Source organism: Juglans regia, chromosome 7, assembly GCF_001411555.2.
Source record: "Juglans regia cultivar Chandler chromosome 7, Walnut 2.0, whole genome shotgun sequence".
In the NCBI taxonomy this organism is placed as follows: domain Eukaryota; kingdom Viridiplantae; phylum Streptophyta; class Magnoliopsida; order Fagales; family Juglandaceae; genus Juglans; species Juglans regia.
The window spans coordinates 26,912,258-26,931,092 of record NC_049907.1 but is presented as its reverse complement, the minus strand read 5'-3'; the positions used below and the strand labels follow the sequence as shown (position 1 = coordinate 26,931,092).

Sequence of the window (18,835 nt, the reverse complement as noted above, 5' to 3'; positions counted from 1 at the left end):
TGGTTTGTATTTTGGAAAATGATTTACCTACAACACTTTATATAACACATTGTACAACAATGTGTTGTATAAGGGGTATTATTGTAAAATCATCTTATAAAAATAAGATGATTTTACAATAATACCCCTTATACAACACATTGTTGTACAATGTGTTATATAAAGTGTTGTAGGTGTGTCAGTACTCTTGTATTTTATCTGTGTATCCAAAAATGGAGCCGACTACCTAGATCAGACAATTGAAGTGGGAGTGGCAGGTAGGTTTCAGTCCGGTGCATTAAACTAAACAACCTCCATCAAACAAAAAAAAAAAAAAAAAAACTAAACAACCAATCACACCCATTGAGTTGACCAAGGAGGCATCAACCTAAGATCCTCTTACTAGTTACTCCACGAAATCATTTGTTTAAACTTTAAACTTACTAAACACAAACACACACACACACACTCTCTGGTAAATGTTGTGGAGAGTATGATCTGTGGGCGTTGAGATGATGGCGAACCCATCCCTAACTCAAAAAGAAAAGCTAACCTCACCACCATTTTCTGGAAATACGTGATCAGGAACAATCCCATGAGAAAGAAAGTGATACCAAATTTCAAACCATCAACTACCACTGATGATTAAAAACAAAAAACAAAAAACAAAAAACAACGAGAACTGTTGCTGAAAGAGATATTTAACAGGGATAAGCTGATCGAGACAGACCCATCTTAGACTTTTGAGTGACGCCCATATTTGCTCAGATGTTCTAGAAGCTCTACCTCCAATGAGTGCACCATCCTTCATTTTCCTTCTTCATTGATTGAATGGAGATAGAGATGGGCCATCCTTCTTTTTCCTTGTTGATTGATGATTGAATAGAGATGGAGATGGTGCCCCTTTTTATTTTATTTTATTCGTTTATTTTCTAAATATTTGATATGCGATGGAGTGCTTTGATCTTCAGATCAGAGGTTTTTGATTCATTGAGATCTCCAGCTCCTGGCCATTTCAAAACCATTTTTGCAATACTGGTAGTCCTCAATTGTCTTGTTGATTTCAGCCTGTGTGTTCATCACAAAGGGCCCGTACTGAGCCACTGGTTCATCAAGAGGCTGCCCTCCAATCAGCACAAATTTCAAACTATTTGAAGACCGATTCCAGGCGCTTAGACCATCTCCGGGACCAAGAACCAAGACATGGTGAGCTGCCACAGGTGATGAGTTTGAGGAGCCAAACACCCCTTCCCCTTCAATTATGTACACAAAGGAATTCCATGATGCTGGGATACTCTGATGCACTTGAGCTCTGGGTTTTAGAGTGAAATCCAGAAAAATTGTTGGAGTTCGGGTGTGAACTGAAGATCGAACTCCCATGGATTCTCCTGCTATAACTCGGACCTCAACCCCATCTTCCTCTGCCCTTACTATCTCGTCACTTAAAAGTTCTTGATAACTTGGCTCAATCCTGAAATCAATATTTTAATTCAGTCAATCAATATGTATGCAAGAGATAGCCCTTTTAAATAATAAAATAAAAATTCAGACTGCTTCAGGATGGAGTGATGAAAATCCTTAATTCAGAAATAAGCAAGCTTTGCAGGAATTGAGTCATGGGTATTAAAATTTTAAGTAAAATAATGTCATTGTTAGCGGAAAAGAGAGTTCTTACATTTTGTCTCTGGAAGCTAAATTGATCCAAAGCTGTAAACCATTTGAAACTTCTTCACCTGCAGGCATTTCAGAGTGGACAATTCCTCTACCTGCTGTCATCCACTACACAAAAATCATGTGAAACAAGTAAAAACAGTGCCACAAGACAAAGCTCGGCCATAACTTCTTTTCTAATTTTTCGAAAGATAACAACAGATTGCAACTGCGATGCTTTACCTGCACATCACCAGTTCCAATTGTACCCTTACGCCCTGCAAAATCTTGATGAGTAATGGCTCCCTAGAATCCAAAGAACCAAACATTATTATTTTTTTTCCTAGGAAAAATAGTTACAAAAAGATTTCAGGGGGTGGATCGAGTGTGGGTTATGGAGAAACTACAGAGGAGAATCCGAAAACCCAAAACATTGTGAATGATAGAACCTTAAGTTGTTAAATAGCTCTGATAGAAGGTATACCTGCAACATGTATGTAACTGTCTCGAAACCTTTAAAAAAGAGAATTCGTATGAGATTTTTAGTCAAATTAGCCCACACATGAGATAGAGATTACAGAACCAGAAACAGTCATGATTCATGAATACTTGTGCTTTCATAAACAACAATGAAATTAATTGGGATGAATGCAGCACCTCGGTGTGGATGATCAGGAAATCCCGCAGGAGGAGTCACTGCAAGATCAAACAGCTAGCCCACATTGTTAATAATTAATGCATCAAACAGAGGGAAAGTTCAAAGCTACACTTGAAAAACATCGGATTGGAAACAAATGTACCTGAAAAATGATCCAACATCAGAAAGGGATCCAAAAACTTCAATTCATTCCTGAGAACCAAATGCCCCCACAAAAGAATCAATATGAGATTCTAGAAAAAATCTCAAGAGCAGAATAACCACTAACCAGCTACTTGAATATTTACACGAAAGAATGAATAACAAGAGGCCAAAACTCAAGAACCCAATGAATCAAAACTGACTAATACTACTTGGTACCTTTTTTTTTTAATTGAAAAGGCTAAAGAAATGCAAGAATACCGTCCAATGCATCTCCTGACAACAGCACCAACACCCTCTTGTTGATGTCTGGCCAAGAACATCTTGACCACCGATCTGGGTCTGTCAAAAGGAGGAGTTTGACTTGATTCAGACATAATATTTTTTCGGATGGTTGGCTCTGGTCGTTGTTGGCTTTGTATTGAACAGCAAGTAGCCTGTGGATTATAGCTCTCCTTTAGCGTCTCTGCGCGAGTGTTTAGAATGTATGGTATGCCTTTCTAAAACTAGAACTTGGTTCCTGTATTTATATCGGATTCGGAAGAGGAGTGATAAAGCTAGCGAGAGAGGGAGCAGATGAGGGAAGGTGGGCTTGGCCCATTGGGCTCCGACACGAGGAAGTTGGAAGCGTGAGGTAAGCCTTGGGTGGGGACCACTTTCCGTCCTTTTTGGCTGATGACGCTGATGATCTCAAGCTCGTGTCACGATGACGGGCGCATCATCTTCATCCGAATTAAGGCGGCGTTTGTTTGTTTGTTTTCGGGATGAGATAAATTGATAGGAAAGTTAAATATAATATTATTAAAGTATATTTTTTAAATATTATTTTTTTAAAAAATTTTAAAAAAATTAAATTGAGATTTGAAAAAATTAAATTATTTATTATATTTTATATAGAAATTTAAAAAAATTATAATAATAAAATAAAATGTGATGAATTGAGATGAACTGTAAAAAAAAATGAGACATTACCACCGTTGCTCTTTATAAAGTTCTAATAAGGCTCTAATTGTATTATTGTTTAGTTCTTTTAAAGTATATATCATGTAGTTTGGACCTTCTATTAAAATATTACAAATGATATTAGAATCTATCTTAACAAAAAATATGGGACTTGAGCCGTGTCACCTATAATGAACTGATTTGACGAAAACGTCCGGATTTTAAGAGGTAGATTGTGATATCCAATATCATAAAGATAATAGTAGGTGGTGTATGAGATCCTACGTTGTTTAAAAATAAGAAATTTTTTCTCTTTATAAGATTTTAATGAAACTTTAATTGTATCATTCATTAATCTTTTTAGAGTATAGATCATGTGATTTGTGTCTTCTATTGAGACATTACAAATTAAAAAAAAAAAATTAAAACTAATTTTAATTTCTAAGTTTCATGATTTTATGCTCAAGAAGAAGTATACGCAAAGTTATAAATAACTCTATAATCTATACATCATTTTCCAACAAAGGAGGGGTGTAGTCGGAGGCAATCTTAACCCCCACAATGCGTGTCTCAGTGTCTGAAAGCCGTTAGTGTTATTATTATCATTATCCTCATCATCATATTTTGTACTCTAATTTAATTTGGTCTATATCTCTTTCATTCCCCAAATTATAATTTAATTTATTTTTAATCGTCACAATTAGGATCTTAATTAAAGAGCATCAAGTAACATATTTTTTACATTTTATTGTAATTAGAGCTTTAATTGTTTTTTTCTTTTTGTTGGGAGGGGCCTTCTTCTAACTACGACTATTTGGTGGCCTTAGTAACTGCCCCTCATTGTTCACCACCTAACCCTTCTGGTTGACGAGTAGATCCAGTCATATAATAAATAGGGTACTCAACACTACTTTTAATAAAAATAAATAAATCCTATAAAATAAAGGAAATCAGATAAATAAGTTTTGTTTATGTATGAGTACGATATACCTATAATTTTTTATATAACCCTATTTTAAATTATTAGTAATTTTGTAAAACAATATTATTTTTATAAAAATATCACTCGTTTAGTTGTTTAAAATAAAGTTATGTAAAAAATTTAATGTGTATCATTTTTCTTAATGTATATCCATTCTAAATAGGGACAGATTCGAAGTAACTTATTATCTCATGTTGTCCTTTTTAATTGGAAGAAATTGTACTCCCTCATGTCGCTTGATCATTCAGGCCGGTTATCGCATAGACAAATTTGGGTACATTTGATTTGGATATCGGATTTTAAACTCAATACCCAACTTTTTTTATTTTTTGAATGTTTTGATATATTTTATTCATTTCTAGCAACTAAATAGATAAAAATTTAAAAGAAAAATACATATTATATCCAATAAATCATCTATTTTATATTCTTTTTTTTCCTCTATTTTCCACGTGGTCAAGGAACATGTAGATTTTGATTTAAAAAATTAAATAAATAGAGTTTGAATATTGCATCAATATTTTTTTCATGAAAAAAAATTCATAACATGTAGGCTTAAATTTAAAAAAAAAAACGGGTGCGGGTTCTGGGGTTTTAAAAATCGGTTTCACTCTAAGTTTTGACCTGGGTTTGACCTAGGCTAATCTGGTCTGGGTTCCAGCCTGGGTTTGAAACTTGGGTTTCGGTTTAGGTATACCCGAGTTCCCAGGCTGGATGAACAGTACTACCCTCATGTGCTCTAAGATTGATCAAATTAATCTCTCTTTCACGAGCTAGATATGTAGAATGAAACATATAAAAAAATTAAATTAAAAAAAATTGAGAAATTTTAAAAACGATAAAATTATATTCTAATATGAAAAACTTGGGAAAAAACAAACTACTAACCTTTTTTTATTAAAAAAAGTAATTCTACATACAACTGTGAAGTGCATAAACACTACGTAATCGCTTTAAAAAAATGAGGTTCATTATTAAAAAATTAATTTTTTCATGTGAATCTCATGTTTTATTCACTTTTTTCAAAATGATTACGTGGTGGTTGTAAAATTTACGGTTGTAAATATCTTTTCTCTATTAAAAATATTGCTAGTAGAGGGGTGGCGAGGGCAAGGTCTATCTTTCTATCACCTGATGATGTCGTAATTCAATGAGGGTCATTACATGATGGCCCTAAAAAGACATTGTGGTGGCTGGATAGGAACTACCACAAGATGGCTTTTACAGTCATGTATTGTCGACCCATATGATGCGAGGGGAGACCCCTCCTCACCCACTTTTATGGAGTGGCCTGTTTTGGCAGGATTGGTCGTGACCATCCTTACCTTCTTTTTAATTAAAAAAAAATTGGGATATTGTTAAGGATATGTTTCGCATCCTATCTCTGTCTTATTGCCTAGACCTGAAGTCAAGAAAGCTTATTTGGCCTCTTTAGATGGGGGATACCTCTGATGCTATATATGATGGGAGCAGCTAACATACAAGTTCTTGAGAGAAAAGTTACAATGACCAGTAAAGATGTCCCCTTACCTTTGGACTCTTTCCTTCTCGCCTTTTGTATCCCTTTCACCATTGGGGTTGAGTCTTGTCTACTGTAGGCCAAGAATTCTGCAGTTAACCGTCTTTAGAGGGAGAGACATTACTGCTACATTTAATGCGATAACCCTTCTAGATCTCGAGGCCATTCTGACCTATCTCGGGCTCAATCTTTCAAGCTTTCATATCCACACATTTAATGCAGTGGTCCCTGCCACAAGTCTAGTGAACACCCCATTTGATACAGAGGTGTATGTCTCACATAACCCTTTTGAGAATTTGAGTGAATCCTCCCCGAAGGGAAATGTCTGACCTTTGGATTAACCAAGAGGCTCTCCAACGCTACTGAGCTTGGCTCGGTCTCTGTAGGGTTTGTTCTGATCGACAAGTTCAATAGTCGAGCCCTCATTTCTATTATAGCTTACTAGTGGATATTCGAAGGATTTTGTAAGTAAACTCTCAACCTATTTTCGGTTAACGAATGTATATACTTGTGTGAATCTTTCTCCTTGTTTGATATTGTGTATGTTTGTTATTTCATAATTTTGTGAACAAATATCTTGTTGTGAGTTGTATAAGAACATGCCATGATTATATGTTACAGTTTGCATGATGATACGCCATGATTTGAAGTGATTAGGGTTTCAGCTTGTGTGATGATTTGAATTGTTTTCATGATTTGGATTATGTGATTATAGTTTGGATTTGGTCCATGATTAAAATGAATTTCACATGCTAATCAACCCTATAAGTTTTGGCCAAGCATGTTTGTGTATGTTTGAGTTAAGTGTTTTGATGTTCCATGTGTAATATACTTCAGATTTTGTCCATGTATCATGCCATGCTCATATGTTACAATGCCATGATCCAATTGTGTTATGCTTGTTCTTGCATACATGACATTTCATACATTACATGTTATTTGTAAGGAGAAGTATGCCTTAACTCTCATGTCACACGCATTTGGGTGAATGATAGTCGTTTCGAAAGTCAAGTACAAGTTTTATCAAGACCCCAATGCTAGGAAGGGGGAATATCCTAGTGGAACTGCTCTATCTACTCTGGAGTGCTTAAGAATGGAGTGGCAATCGCTGGGTCGAAAAATAATCGTTGGCATATCTTGAATGGATCTTTTTTGAAATGATGCTGGGGCAAGATAGTAACAAACGCTAGTTGGTGCCATGACTAAGGCAAATAACTCGATGAACTATTGCCGTGTTATAATGTATATGAATAAGACGTATTCCCCATAGTATAAGGACCATTGGTGGTGAGGTAACTAACAGGAAAACACAATACATATGGGAGCCGTGATGTGTCCACCATATGTTATTTGAAATAAACAAGGCCATGAGCTCATATGAAATGATATGATATGAATGTGTAAAAATCAACATGAAAATGATGTCAAATATATTTTCTGAAAAGTCTAAGGATCACTGTTACATGTCATATGAAAAAAGTCAAGTGTATAAGTAAAGTTTTTGGTCAAGTCATATGTCAAGTATATGTCCATACACACATTCCATGATTTTCCAGTTGTATGCTTATTATGTTAACTGTTGTATGTTTACTTGCTGAGATTTTTCGAAATCTTATTATGGTAGTTTCCACTACCATTCCCCACACGGAATGGTGGAAGTTGTGACAAGTATAGAAGATCACCTCATGGTGAAACGCAAAAGGACGGTACCCTCGACCATCAAGGAGATACCGAAGAGCAATGAGAGCTCAACGGAGCCTTATTTGTTGGATAGGGTAGAGAACCCCTATAAGCTCATAATCGAGGCATTGCAACTCAATGATGAGCCGAAGAGGTTAAGAAATCAAGACAATGACTGATTTTTGAATAAGAGAAAGAAGCCTGGCTAGTTTGACGAAAAAAAGAGGGACCACTTTTCCTGTGCAAGGAAACATGTTTTGGATTTTTAAGACTCCTTTTGCAATGTTCTCCTTTGTTTTGGGAGAAAGTTTAAATACTTACATTTTGGAAGACAATGAATATATTATCTGATACTTTTGAAAAATATGTTATGTTAAGACAATGTTTGGATTATGTTTAGTCTTATGTTACAATGTGCTAATGCAACTGCTTTAGGCATTGTTTAGTTTTACACGAACTTTAAATTTTTCGTTACAAAATATATTGCATACTGCTAGTATACATAGGTGCATTGCATCTTATCTATCATGTACGATGAGTATTTAGTCTTGTGTTAAATGTCTTGAGATTTTAGTCACCATCTAATCCCAAGCAGATGCTAGTGACGTCGCATAACCCTTCTGAGAATTTGAGTGAATCCTTCCCGAAGGGGCATGTCTGACCTTTGGATTAACGAGGAGGCTCTCCCATGAAACCGAGCTTGGGTAGGTCTCTGCAGGGCTTGTTCTGATTGGCAAGTTCAATACTTGAGCCCTCATTTCTTGTGGTGTATTTTGGGTTGAATAGTTATAACTTAAAATATTCATAATCTTTTTTTTATTCATTAAATCTTAAGATATGTGCAATTCTGAAATTTATAGAAAATGACAAGGAACCTTCTTGGGTGATCAGTGACGTTGATTGTATTTTCTTTAAATGTAATAATTTATCGTAGTGATAGAATTACAAGCTATTCACAATTTATATACAGCTTTAAATGAAATAGTATTTTTAATAAATTTAAATCCATCAAATAAAAAAAAATCAAAATAAAACTTAAAATAATACTATTTTATTACATAATTAATTATAAACAAGTTATTATAAAGTAATAATTCTATCATTTCTCTTTCTTATCTCCCTCTGTAACTACTTATGAACCTCACCTAAATGACATCCATCACCCGTAGGCATTGCGTTTACCTACTCAACAACGAGGCACGTCATCTTCCCGCTCATGTGAGGTAGGGGATGACTTGGGACCTAAGCTGATGATGCATATCTGTGAAAAATCTTTTGTAAATTGACTAATTTTTATAAAAGAGCAAGAGCAATGATTTGGATAAATTTTAAATAAGCAAATTTTATGCAGCCATTTTATAAAAGTATAATTAAGATTTTCTTTTTAATATAATTTTTTTTTAAACAAAAGTCTGCACAAAACTTGTATAACTTAAATTATACCTATAATTACTCTTTATAAAAGCTCTTATGGGATAACAGTTACACAATTTGGATTATTATCTCGTCTTATGTATTTTACAGGCACAAGTCACCTTTAAATAGAGAAAAAAAATAGAATTAAATATAATTCCAGAAAAAAATATGAATTTTTAATTTTATTTTTTTATTTAAAAAGGTTAAACTTTTTTTTTTTATAAAAGCATATTGCATTTATTAATAACGGATATTACAAATTAGACCTGAAATATACATTACAAGCCAACTTCAACATTAATAGCTCCCTAGTCCACACTCGTGACTGCCCCAGTCCACACTCGTGATTGACATAGTCTAGTCCAAGCTGCAAACCACTCCAAATTTAAAATCTGAGAGACAACACAATTCTGTCTAAGGCAGAGTTAACTAAGCCCCCTACTACGAAGTAGGGTTCACCAAACCTCACTCTCTGTCTACAACGGAGTTGAGGATACACTCTTCGGACAAAAGTACAAGAGATTGTGTATTTTTTTATTTTTTCTAAAGATAAAATATATTATAGCAATTAAAAATACATGAAAAAATAACGGATTACATATTGGAAAGATATAGATCCGCATTTTCAATCTTGGAGGAAAAAAATACAGAAAACAGCGACTGTGATGGTGGGTGAGGGCCACGGGCCATGTAATGTCTTGGTCCCGCAGGGGTCAGAGAATTACTTCCTATCACTGAAACTCACATTTCAACAATATAATAATAGACGCCAAATTCCTAATATCATATAGAAATTTCGATTCAAACTAATTTCTTCAATATAAAAAAATTTTCAAAATGTTAAGTCATCATAACACAATACAAATTCTTAATAAAAATCGATTATACTCATAAAAACTTTCTATGCCTTGATCCACTATACTTAAATCATCTCACACAATGCCTCATAACTTGATTCTTAGCTGAATTATCAAAATATTTGAAAAAATATTGTGGAGATGAGAGGTGAGTTATCAACATGAACTCAGTAAGCAGAGAACTTATACTAGCATGTAAACATGAGCATTTATAAAGTTCAGTATGAATAACAAAATACTTACTTTCAGAATGCAGAAACAACATATTTACTCTCAGGTTGCATAAACAAAACTTGTTACAAAACATCAGAGTGAAACTTTCAGAAAAACTTTCTTATTCAAAAATCCTTCGGCATATCATAAATTGATACATCATCTTCATATCATATCAGAGCATTGCGTCAGAATAGATACCATGTTTAACCCCCGTGGTAAGGTTATAAACCACCATTATGCCTGTGGTTGGGCCGTATACCATGTTTCACCCTGTGGTAGGGTTATAAACCATCATTATACCCATGACAGAGCCTTAACAGAAACAAAACAGAACAACATCGGAACCAGATAATATTCAAATACAGAATCAGAAATTCATGTCAAAGTTTTTAGATGCCACATCATATCAAAACCAAAAACTGAACAGCTTCAAACCATTTCACATGTTCGAAATAAACAGAATCAAAACATCTTCATTTATTCACAACAAAAACTTTTAGATTTTCATATCCGCTCTTTTAACATAGTTTAGAAACATAATACACAAAATTAGCTCATGTCTATACCAATCATGAAAGAAAATAATTTCTCTTATATAGAATTTATGCATATGCAGAACAAACATCTGAGGTCGTTTTCAGATTTCCTTTAAAAAATAAACATGCATATTTTCAAAATCAACCTCATTTCATTTATTTTATGCAAAACTAGTATATGAACCCCGCTTACTTGGGCTTCTTAACCTTTCGAATATTTCCTCAACAATGCCGAACAAATATTAATCGTCACTTATAAATAATCATGTAATTCCAGTAAATTTCTAGTCGAATATGTATTTTGATATTTAAACCTAAAATGTTAAAATTAACTTATTTTAATTCCTCAATACTTAAAATTCTCATAACCCTAAAATATCATCACTTCCCAAATTCCTCAATATCCATATAATTTCTCTGACTATTAAACTCTGAATATATCTAAAATTGCATATTAAGATTCTTACTAATTATAACTATGCCACAAAAATACATCTCTACTTAAAAAAAATTCTCTTAACATAATTATAACAAAATTGATCAAAAATAGGAAAGCAACAATTTCATTTAATAAAAATAGACTAATTAGTATCTCTTTAAAGGGTTCAAAATAAAATCTTGCACTTACTATGTAATTCTAAAATTCATATTTTAATACTAATAATATATTTCAAATCTTTATTTATTTTCTTTATAAAATCTTGTATTTAAAACATAACCTACACAAATTGAGTTTAATATATAAAGATCAAAACATGATTATCCTATAATTATTTTGCTGATAAGGGTATTTTAGAAACTGAACCAAGTTGACCCACGTATAACCATGCTGAAATTTACAAAATAACTGTGCATGGAATTTCAACTATCCAGACTAGAAACAATTCGTACAATAGAGAGAGAAAAAAAAAAAACTTGCTCACTGAGAGATGGAGGGCATGAAGGTGACGAGCAGGTGATGGGGCGACGGCAGAACACTGGTTAGAGAGAGAGAGATGAGAGAGAGAGAGAGTGAGAGAGCAAGATAAAGAGAGCAGAGTGTGAGGGACTCACCATGAGGGTAGCGATGAAACGACAACAAGGTGGCTGGAAGAGGCGGCAATGTTGTCTTTTGCGACTGAGGTAACCGGCGTGGGCGGTGGCGTAAGGGTAGTGAGTTGGTTGAGTCAAGACTGCTCTATTTCGGGAAGCAAAAACAGAGGTCCTTCAGTGATAGTGAGGCAGTATCTTCTGTTGGGTAGGGGGCTTGTCGTGTGAGTTGCGGCGTGGAAGGGCTTGGCAGTGGAACTGCCCTTTCATGGTGATTGTGCAGGGACGGCTGGTGGTGGCAACGTACGTGAAATAATTGTTGCTGTGTTTTCGGAGGCTAAAACAGGGGACAAACGGCTTTGCGTGGGCTGGTTGTGGCGTTGGTTTTACATGCAGATGGAGGCTGGGGGCTTGTGATGCAGCCGCAGTGCGCAATGGTCCCCTATGACAATGATTGAGTGGTGCAGAGACAGTGACGAACAGTGGTTGGCAACTGTCTCAACGATGGTGCAATGTGCATGCATTCGGTAAGGGTTTTCGGTGATGGTGGTCTTAAGAGAATTGGAGGAGTTCGCGTCATATGGTGGTGGGAAGAAAAGAAAAGAAAAACTGGTGGTCTTGCCGCATGGCTAAGGCTTAAGGAGAAACGGCTATGACTAGTAACAAAACTGCTGCAACTGGTAGTAAAGGAAAACAATAGGTAGTTTGGTAGAGGTGCACGACAAACCTAGATTGGAAAGAAAAATGAGGTTTTGATTAACGTCCAAAATCATGCGTGTGTATATATATACCAATTGCTATAGACCCTAGTGGGGTAGAGACATGCATGGTGGGGAACGTGGTGACGACAACCAAGAACTAACAAGGGTTTGAAAGTAAAACATCTATCATAATGCACAGGGCTGTATAATAGGTTTAATGATTTTAATGGGAATGAAACTCTAGAGTTGTAACCTTAATCCGTTAAAAAAAAATAAACATTTAAAAAAAAAAATCATAGGTTGGATTTTTGAAAAAGAAATAAAATTGTGGGTCTTTTTGCTGGCTATGGAAGAGCACGCAGCGGTTATTACGTACGGTGGTGCGTCCGTTACGGATATTTGTCGTAGGCAGTAAATCGTGGTGTTACAGGGTGGCTACGGTGAGATTCACAGAGAAGAAGAGAGGGAGAGAGAGAGAACATTAGGTGCGAAGTGGGTGCACTTTTGAAACGGGATGTAAGTAGTGGGTAAAGAAAAATAAATTGAAGGAGAAGATCAGAGAGAGAAAGAGAGCATTTACAAGGTAAAGTTTATGTGAGAACCTGAAATGGCATCGAAGGCGCATGGGAGAGTGAGAGAAAGAAAACGTTACTCTCGATAGGGAGAGAGAGAGTTTGATGTTGGAAGAAAGAGAGAAAACAACCAAGAAAAAGAGGGAGAGAGAACCTGAGAGGTGGGGGCTGCAGGTTGGAACATGAATTCTTCATCTCCGGCATCTTCTGTTTCCTACGAAGCTGCTTGAGGTTAGTGAGTGATCGTGCGGGGGCTGGTTCTCCTTTGAGGACATGGAGAGGCTGGGCCGTGGGGGCTATCCCACGTTGCATCAACTAGGCACAACTGGTTGCTTCTGCCGTGCGTCCTGTGTGATCGGAGATAAGGGTTGAGTTAACAACAATATTATGGAGATAAATGTTGAGTTATCAATGACTTAGTAAATAGAGAATATATACTAATATGTAAACATGAGTATTTTCAGAAAATCCGGTATGCAGAAACAAAACATTTCATTTTCATATGTAGATCTCAGAAACGTGTTATTAGAAAATCAGAGTGACTTTTCAATCTTTTCATACTCAAAAACCAACTATTCATATTCAAAAATCATTTTCATATTCAAAGACCCTTTTCATATTAAAAAACGTTTTGGCATAACATAACTGAACATCTTCATCTTATCATATCATATCATATACCATATTTAACCCCCTTGGTAGGGTTGTACTATCTCCGGTGGCCAGAGCAGGTAGTATCATATTATAAAATTTCTCCTATTCATTTTCGGAACCTCGAGTGTGCACACAAGAAAGAACATATGAAAGACCACTTTGCTTCCAAAGTGGGTGCACTCATATCATATCATATCATATCATGTTGGTACCAACCATATCATGTGAACCAATATTATCATATCAGAACCAGAATCAGAATCAGAATAAAAACAAATAAGTCATGCCAAATTTTTTTCAGATGCATATCATATCAAATCACGCTCTGAACATATTCATATCATTTTCACATAATCAAAACAGATCCAAAAAGTTTCATATAACATGTACAAAATTCTCAGATTTCATATTCGCTCTTTTGAACATTTCAGAAACATGTCAAATATTACTCATGTCTACACTATTCATGTCAAAAAGTAATTTTTCTCTTTTATATAGATTTCACGAGTGAATGCAAAATACATAACTGAGGTTGTTTTTACATTTTCTTTTCAAAACATAACATGCATATTTTTACAAACCAATCTCAATTCATTTTCTTTTTATGCAAATCTAGCATAGGAACCTTACTTACTTAGACTTTTTAGCTTTTCTGAATCTTTCCACAATCGTGCAGAATGAATACCGATTGTCACCTATACGAAATACTAAATGTTACTAAACTTCTAAAAAAACTGCTTAAACTCTCCATCTACTTAAACTCATATTACGGAAATAGCTTTGATAACTATCTAGTTATCAGAAATCTAATAAATACCATTATCATTAAAAATAATCTTAACTTATCATAATATAATTTTATCAAATATGGCAAAACAACTTAGATTCATTTCGAAAATTAACTTAATCATATTTAAAACTCATATATCTATAAACTATTATTAAAACGATAATTTATTACTGCCAACATATAATGCAGTTGGAAATTCATAAATTTCTTAAACAATAGTAATTCATAAAATATTCTTAATCATATATAATTTAAAACCATCAAGGACTTGTATTATATAATCGGCTTAGTGTCTAAAAAAATATTAAATACTTATAATTTACAACTTAATAAAATACTTATATCAAATTCAAATAATGTAACATGTGAAAAACTCATTTAATAAAATTTAAATTGAAAGTAATATAATTATACTTGAAACAGTTTCTTCAATATGCCTTTCAAATGCTATACGACAAGGGATTAAAATTAACATAATATAATTTAAATCCTCATTTATTTTCTTTATACGATCTTATATTAAAACACAGCCTTCACAAAATAAGTATAATATATAGACAATGACCCAAAATAGAACCCGCCTAATAACATGGATATTTTAGGGAAAGATCATAAAATGCATGGGCATATTTCTTAGATTACAACCACCCCAAACTAAAATAAAGGGAAGAGACACCATACTCATAGAGAGAGATCACCAGGGACGACGAAAGCGGTGGATGGACTAGATCGACGGTGTTAGGCGCGGCTAAAGAGCACTGAGAGTGAGTGAAAGAAAATGTTACTGTTGGTAGGGAGAGAGAGAGTTTGATGTTGGAAGAAAGAGAGAAAACAACCAAGAAAAAGAGGGAGAGAGAACCCGAGAGGTGGGGGCTGCAGGTCGGAACGTGAATTCTTCATCTCCGGCATCTTCTGTTGCCTATGAAGCTGCTTGAGGGTGGTGGGTGATTGTGCGGGGGCTGGTTCCCTTTTGAGGACATGGAGAGGCTGGGCCGTGGGGGCTGTCCCACATTGCAGCAACTAGGCGCAAGTGGTTGCTTTCGTCGTGCGTCCTGTGTGGTCTGGAGGTGGAAGTTGGTTAATGGAGGAGGAGACGTGTGGCAACTTGCTCTCAAGTTTAGGGTGACGTTGCTCTATTTCATGTAGAAAAATAGAGGACGAGGAGGCTTGCATGCGGCGGTGTGTGCGCTGGAAGACTGTATGTGGGAGGTGTGAGGCAGTGGTCCTCTGCTTGGATGCTGGTGGGTATAGTAGGCAGTATATGAATATCGTGGTGTTATATGGTGGCTGTGGTGAGATTCACAGAGAAGAAAAGAGAGGGAGAGGGAGAACATTAGGTGCAAAGTTGGTGCACGTTTGAAATGGGATGTGAGTAGTGGATAAAGAAAAATAAACTGACGAAGAAGATCAGAGAGCGAGAGAGAGAGCATTTAAAAGGTAAAGTTTATGTGAGAACCCAAAATCGCATTGAAGGCGCATGAGAGAGGGAAATAAAAGGATGAGGGAGAGCAGTTGTTGAGAGAAATTCAATGTGGGTAACGGGGAAGGAAAAATGTCGAGGAAACCATCTGGTGGGGGAGAGAATAGAGGGTGAACAATTAAATAATAAAAATAATAATGAAGAAAATAAAATAATATTAATAAAATAAATAAATAAAATAAGAGTGCACACACTACTCATAAATGGAGGGGTTCTCCTTAGGAACATAGCTTCTCTATGGGCCTGGTCTAAGATTGGGCCCGAGTGTTACAATTGTACTCATCTGAATTATGTTTGTCAATTACACAAGGCACTTTATGGTTTAAAGTAGGCTCGGCCATGATATCTGAAATTCAACACTTACATTTAGCAAATGGGGTTTGAGCGCTGCCTATACGATACTTCACTCTTCTTACAGCTCAAAGGGTTGGATTTTTGTATGTTCTTAATTTATGTGAATGATATCATCCTAACAGGAAGCTCTGCCTCTGTCATAAGCAAATTTATCACTCATGTCTCAACAATTTTCACATGAAAAACCTTGAAGATTTGCATTACTTCCTTGGACTTCAGGTAACTCGGGACTCCAACAATCTTACACTCTACCAGACTCGGTATCTCTTAACTCTACTTCAGGAATTTTTTCTCGATGGTGATAAACTTGTCTCCACTCTAATAGCTTCAAGTGCATCAATTTCTACCACAGAGGGAGATCCTCTAGTTGATCTGATGGTGTATTGATAGATGGTTGGTTCTCTTCAATATCTTACTTTGACACGTCCTGACATTTCCTATGTTGTTCACGTTGTTTCCCAATTCTTGCAAAGCTCTAGTGCTCCTCATCTTATTGTTGTCAAGAGAATATTTCACTATCTCAATGGTACCTGTTGGAGTATAGCATCACAGATTGAAAATATGGAATTAAAGTCCAAAGAGGAAAAGGTCAAAATAGAGAATTAGCATTAATCATTTATGTTATTCTTTTATCTGTTACTTTCATTACTTCAAGTATAAATACAATGTAAAGCTTGTATAGAACTCAATCGATTGAATACAATTCAATACGAATTTCATTTCCTTTCTCTGTTCTCAAGTCTCTTTTATGTTGTTATCAAGTTCTTAACATGGTATCATATTAGAAAATAATTCTGCAATTTTTTTTTTCTTTTTCTGGAACTTGAATCATCTTCTTTTGATCTTTTTTGCATTACAATATCTTTCTCAAGATCTTGTAGTGATTTCCTACACAGTTATACAAATTTTGTGCTTTCTTGTTCATTCTTAGAATCGATTCTACCAGTTCTACAAATTCTGTCATTCCAAACCCATCAGATGATTCTTACAGTCCCTATTAGCTTCATCCGAGTGATAACCCTGGTGCTCTCTTAGTCTCAGAGATCTTTAATGGAGACAATTATGTAGCTTGGCGTCGATCAATCATCATAGGTTTGATTGTCAAGAATAAAGTGGCGTTTGTTGATGGCTCAATCAACCCTCCTGCTATTGCTCAAACTATTGTTCACATAGCTTGGCTGCGTGCAAACAATTTGGTACTTTCTTGGTTAATAAATTCTATTTCTAAAGAAATCAGAAATAGTCACTTGTATGTTGCTTCAGCTCTTGATCTTTGGAATAAGTTAAAGACTCGATATTTGAGAAGTGATGGACCAAGAGTCTTTCATCTTGAAAAATCTTTGAGCTGCATAAACCAAGGTTCTTCTTCTATCACTGAATATTTCAGTGCCTTCAAAACACTTTGGGATGAATATGTTAGCTATCGCCCATTTCCAACCTGCACTTGTGGAAAAATGTCTAGTTGCACTTGTGATCTTTTCACTTTCTTGTTACAAAGACAACAATATGATTATGTTCTAAAGTTTCTTGTTGGCTTGAATGACTCATACGCATCTGTTAGGAGTCAATTGCTCCTTGCTGTCCCATTACTCAGTATGGCCTAAGTATTTTCGCTGTTGCTTCAAGAAGAGAGTCAAAGGCATCTCACTAACTCAGTTTCTCATGAAACTCATGCCTTAATGGTCAAGCAGTCGAATCCAGCAGCTAATCAGTATAGATTCTCAAAAGAAAAATCTAAGAAATCTTCTCTTCATTGTACAGATTGCGGATACAATGGACACACTATTGACAAGTGTTTTCAACTTCATGGGTACTCTCCTGGGTGGACTGGACCAAAATGAAAAAGGAATTACTCTGCTGCACATGTTGCCATTTCAACTGATGAGGTCTACAATCAAAATAGTAATGAGCAACAAAGGTTTTCTTTAACTACTGAAGAACTTAATAAACTCTTAGCACTTGCCAATTCCTTTATGCCTTCTTCAAATACTCAGAGTGTTCCACCAACTTGTAATCTTGTTACTTCTTCTTAGTTTTCTGGTAAAGTTTCTTGCAATCTGCCTCATTTACACCAAAATCCAATTATTCTTGGATTCTTGACACTGGTGCAACAGATCATATGATCTGTTCATCACTTTTGTATTGTTCTCCTCCCAAACAGATCAATACTTCTATAAATTTACCTAATGGTCATAGTGTACCAGCCACACACATTGGCACCATTTGTCTTTCTAACCAATTGTTCTTATCAAATGTCCTATGTGTACCTTCATTCTCTTTTAATCTTCTATCTGTTTCTAAGCAAACCAAAGATTCTAACCTTTGCTTATCTTTTTTTGCATCTTATTGCCTTTTACAGGACCAATCATTAAAGGAGAAACAAGGGCTCTATCATATGTTACAAGATTCTTCTCAAGATTCTTCCTGCACAATTCTTAAGTCTAACTCAGTCCCTTTTGTTTAAGCTGTTTCACAAAAACCACTAGATATTTGGCACTGCAGATTAGGCCATGTATCTTCTTCTACGCTGTTTTCTCTTAAACAGTTAGATCCTTCCATTTCTATTGATTGTCAAAATGTCTGGGATATATGTCCTTTGGCAAAGCAAAGAAAGCTACCTTTCTTTGTATCTCATAGTAGCTCTAATAAAATTTTTGATTTGATTTATTGTGACATTTG

At 35.2% G+C, this 18,835-nt stretch overlaps 1 protein-coding gene across 1 annotated transcript; it reads right to left on the bottom strand.

The window, feature by feature from the left end:
• Positions 1–575: 575 nt before the first annotated feature.
• LOC108987335 (pirin-like protein) lies at positions 576–2,941 on the bottom strand. The gene is made up of 7 exons (XM_018960231.2): positions 2,690–2,941; positions 2,430–2,479; positions 2,287–2,325; positions 2,114–2,142; positions 1,873–1,935; positions 1,655–1,758; positions 576–1,450 (listed from the first exon to the last, which is right to left on the bottom strand). The coding sequence occupies exons 1-7, from the start codon at positions 2,803–2,805 to the stop codon at positions 967–969; spliced, it is 885 nt and encodes a 294-aa protein (XP_018815776.1). The 5' UTR covers positions 2,806–2,941; the 3' UTR covers positions 576–966.
• Positions 2,942–18,835: the final 15,894 nt, after the last annotated feature.

Bases quoted from the DNA above. Each gene is read 5' to 3' on its own strand.
- LOC108987335 (XM_018960231.2), bottom strand. From the start codon at position 2,805: ATGTCTGAATCAAGTCAAACTCCTCCTTTTGACAGACCCAGATCGGTG. The intron at 2,480-2,689 runs GTATTCTTGCAT...TTTGGTTCTCAG, and splicing joins GTCAGGAGATGCATTGGACG to GAATGAATTGAAGTTTTTGG. The intron at 2,143-2,286 runs GTGCTGCATTCA...TCTTTTTTAAAG, and splicing joins TCCTGATCATCCACACCGAG to GTTTCGAGACAGTTACATAC.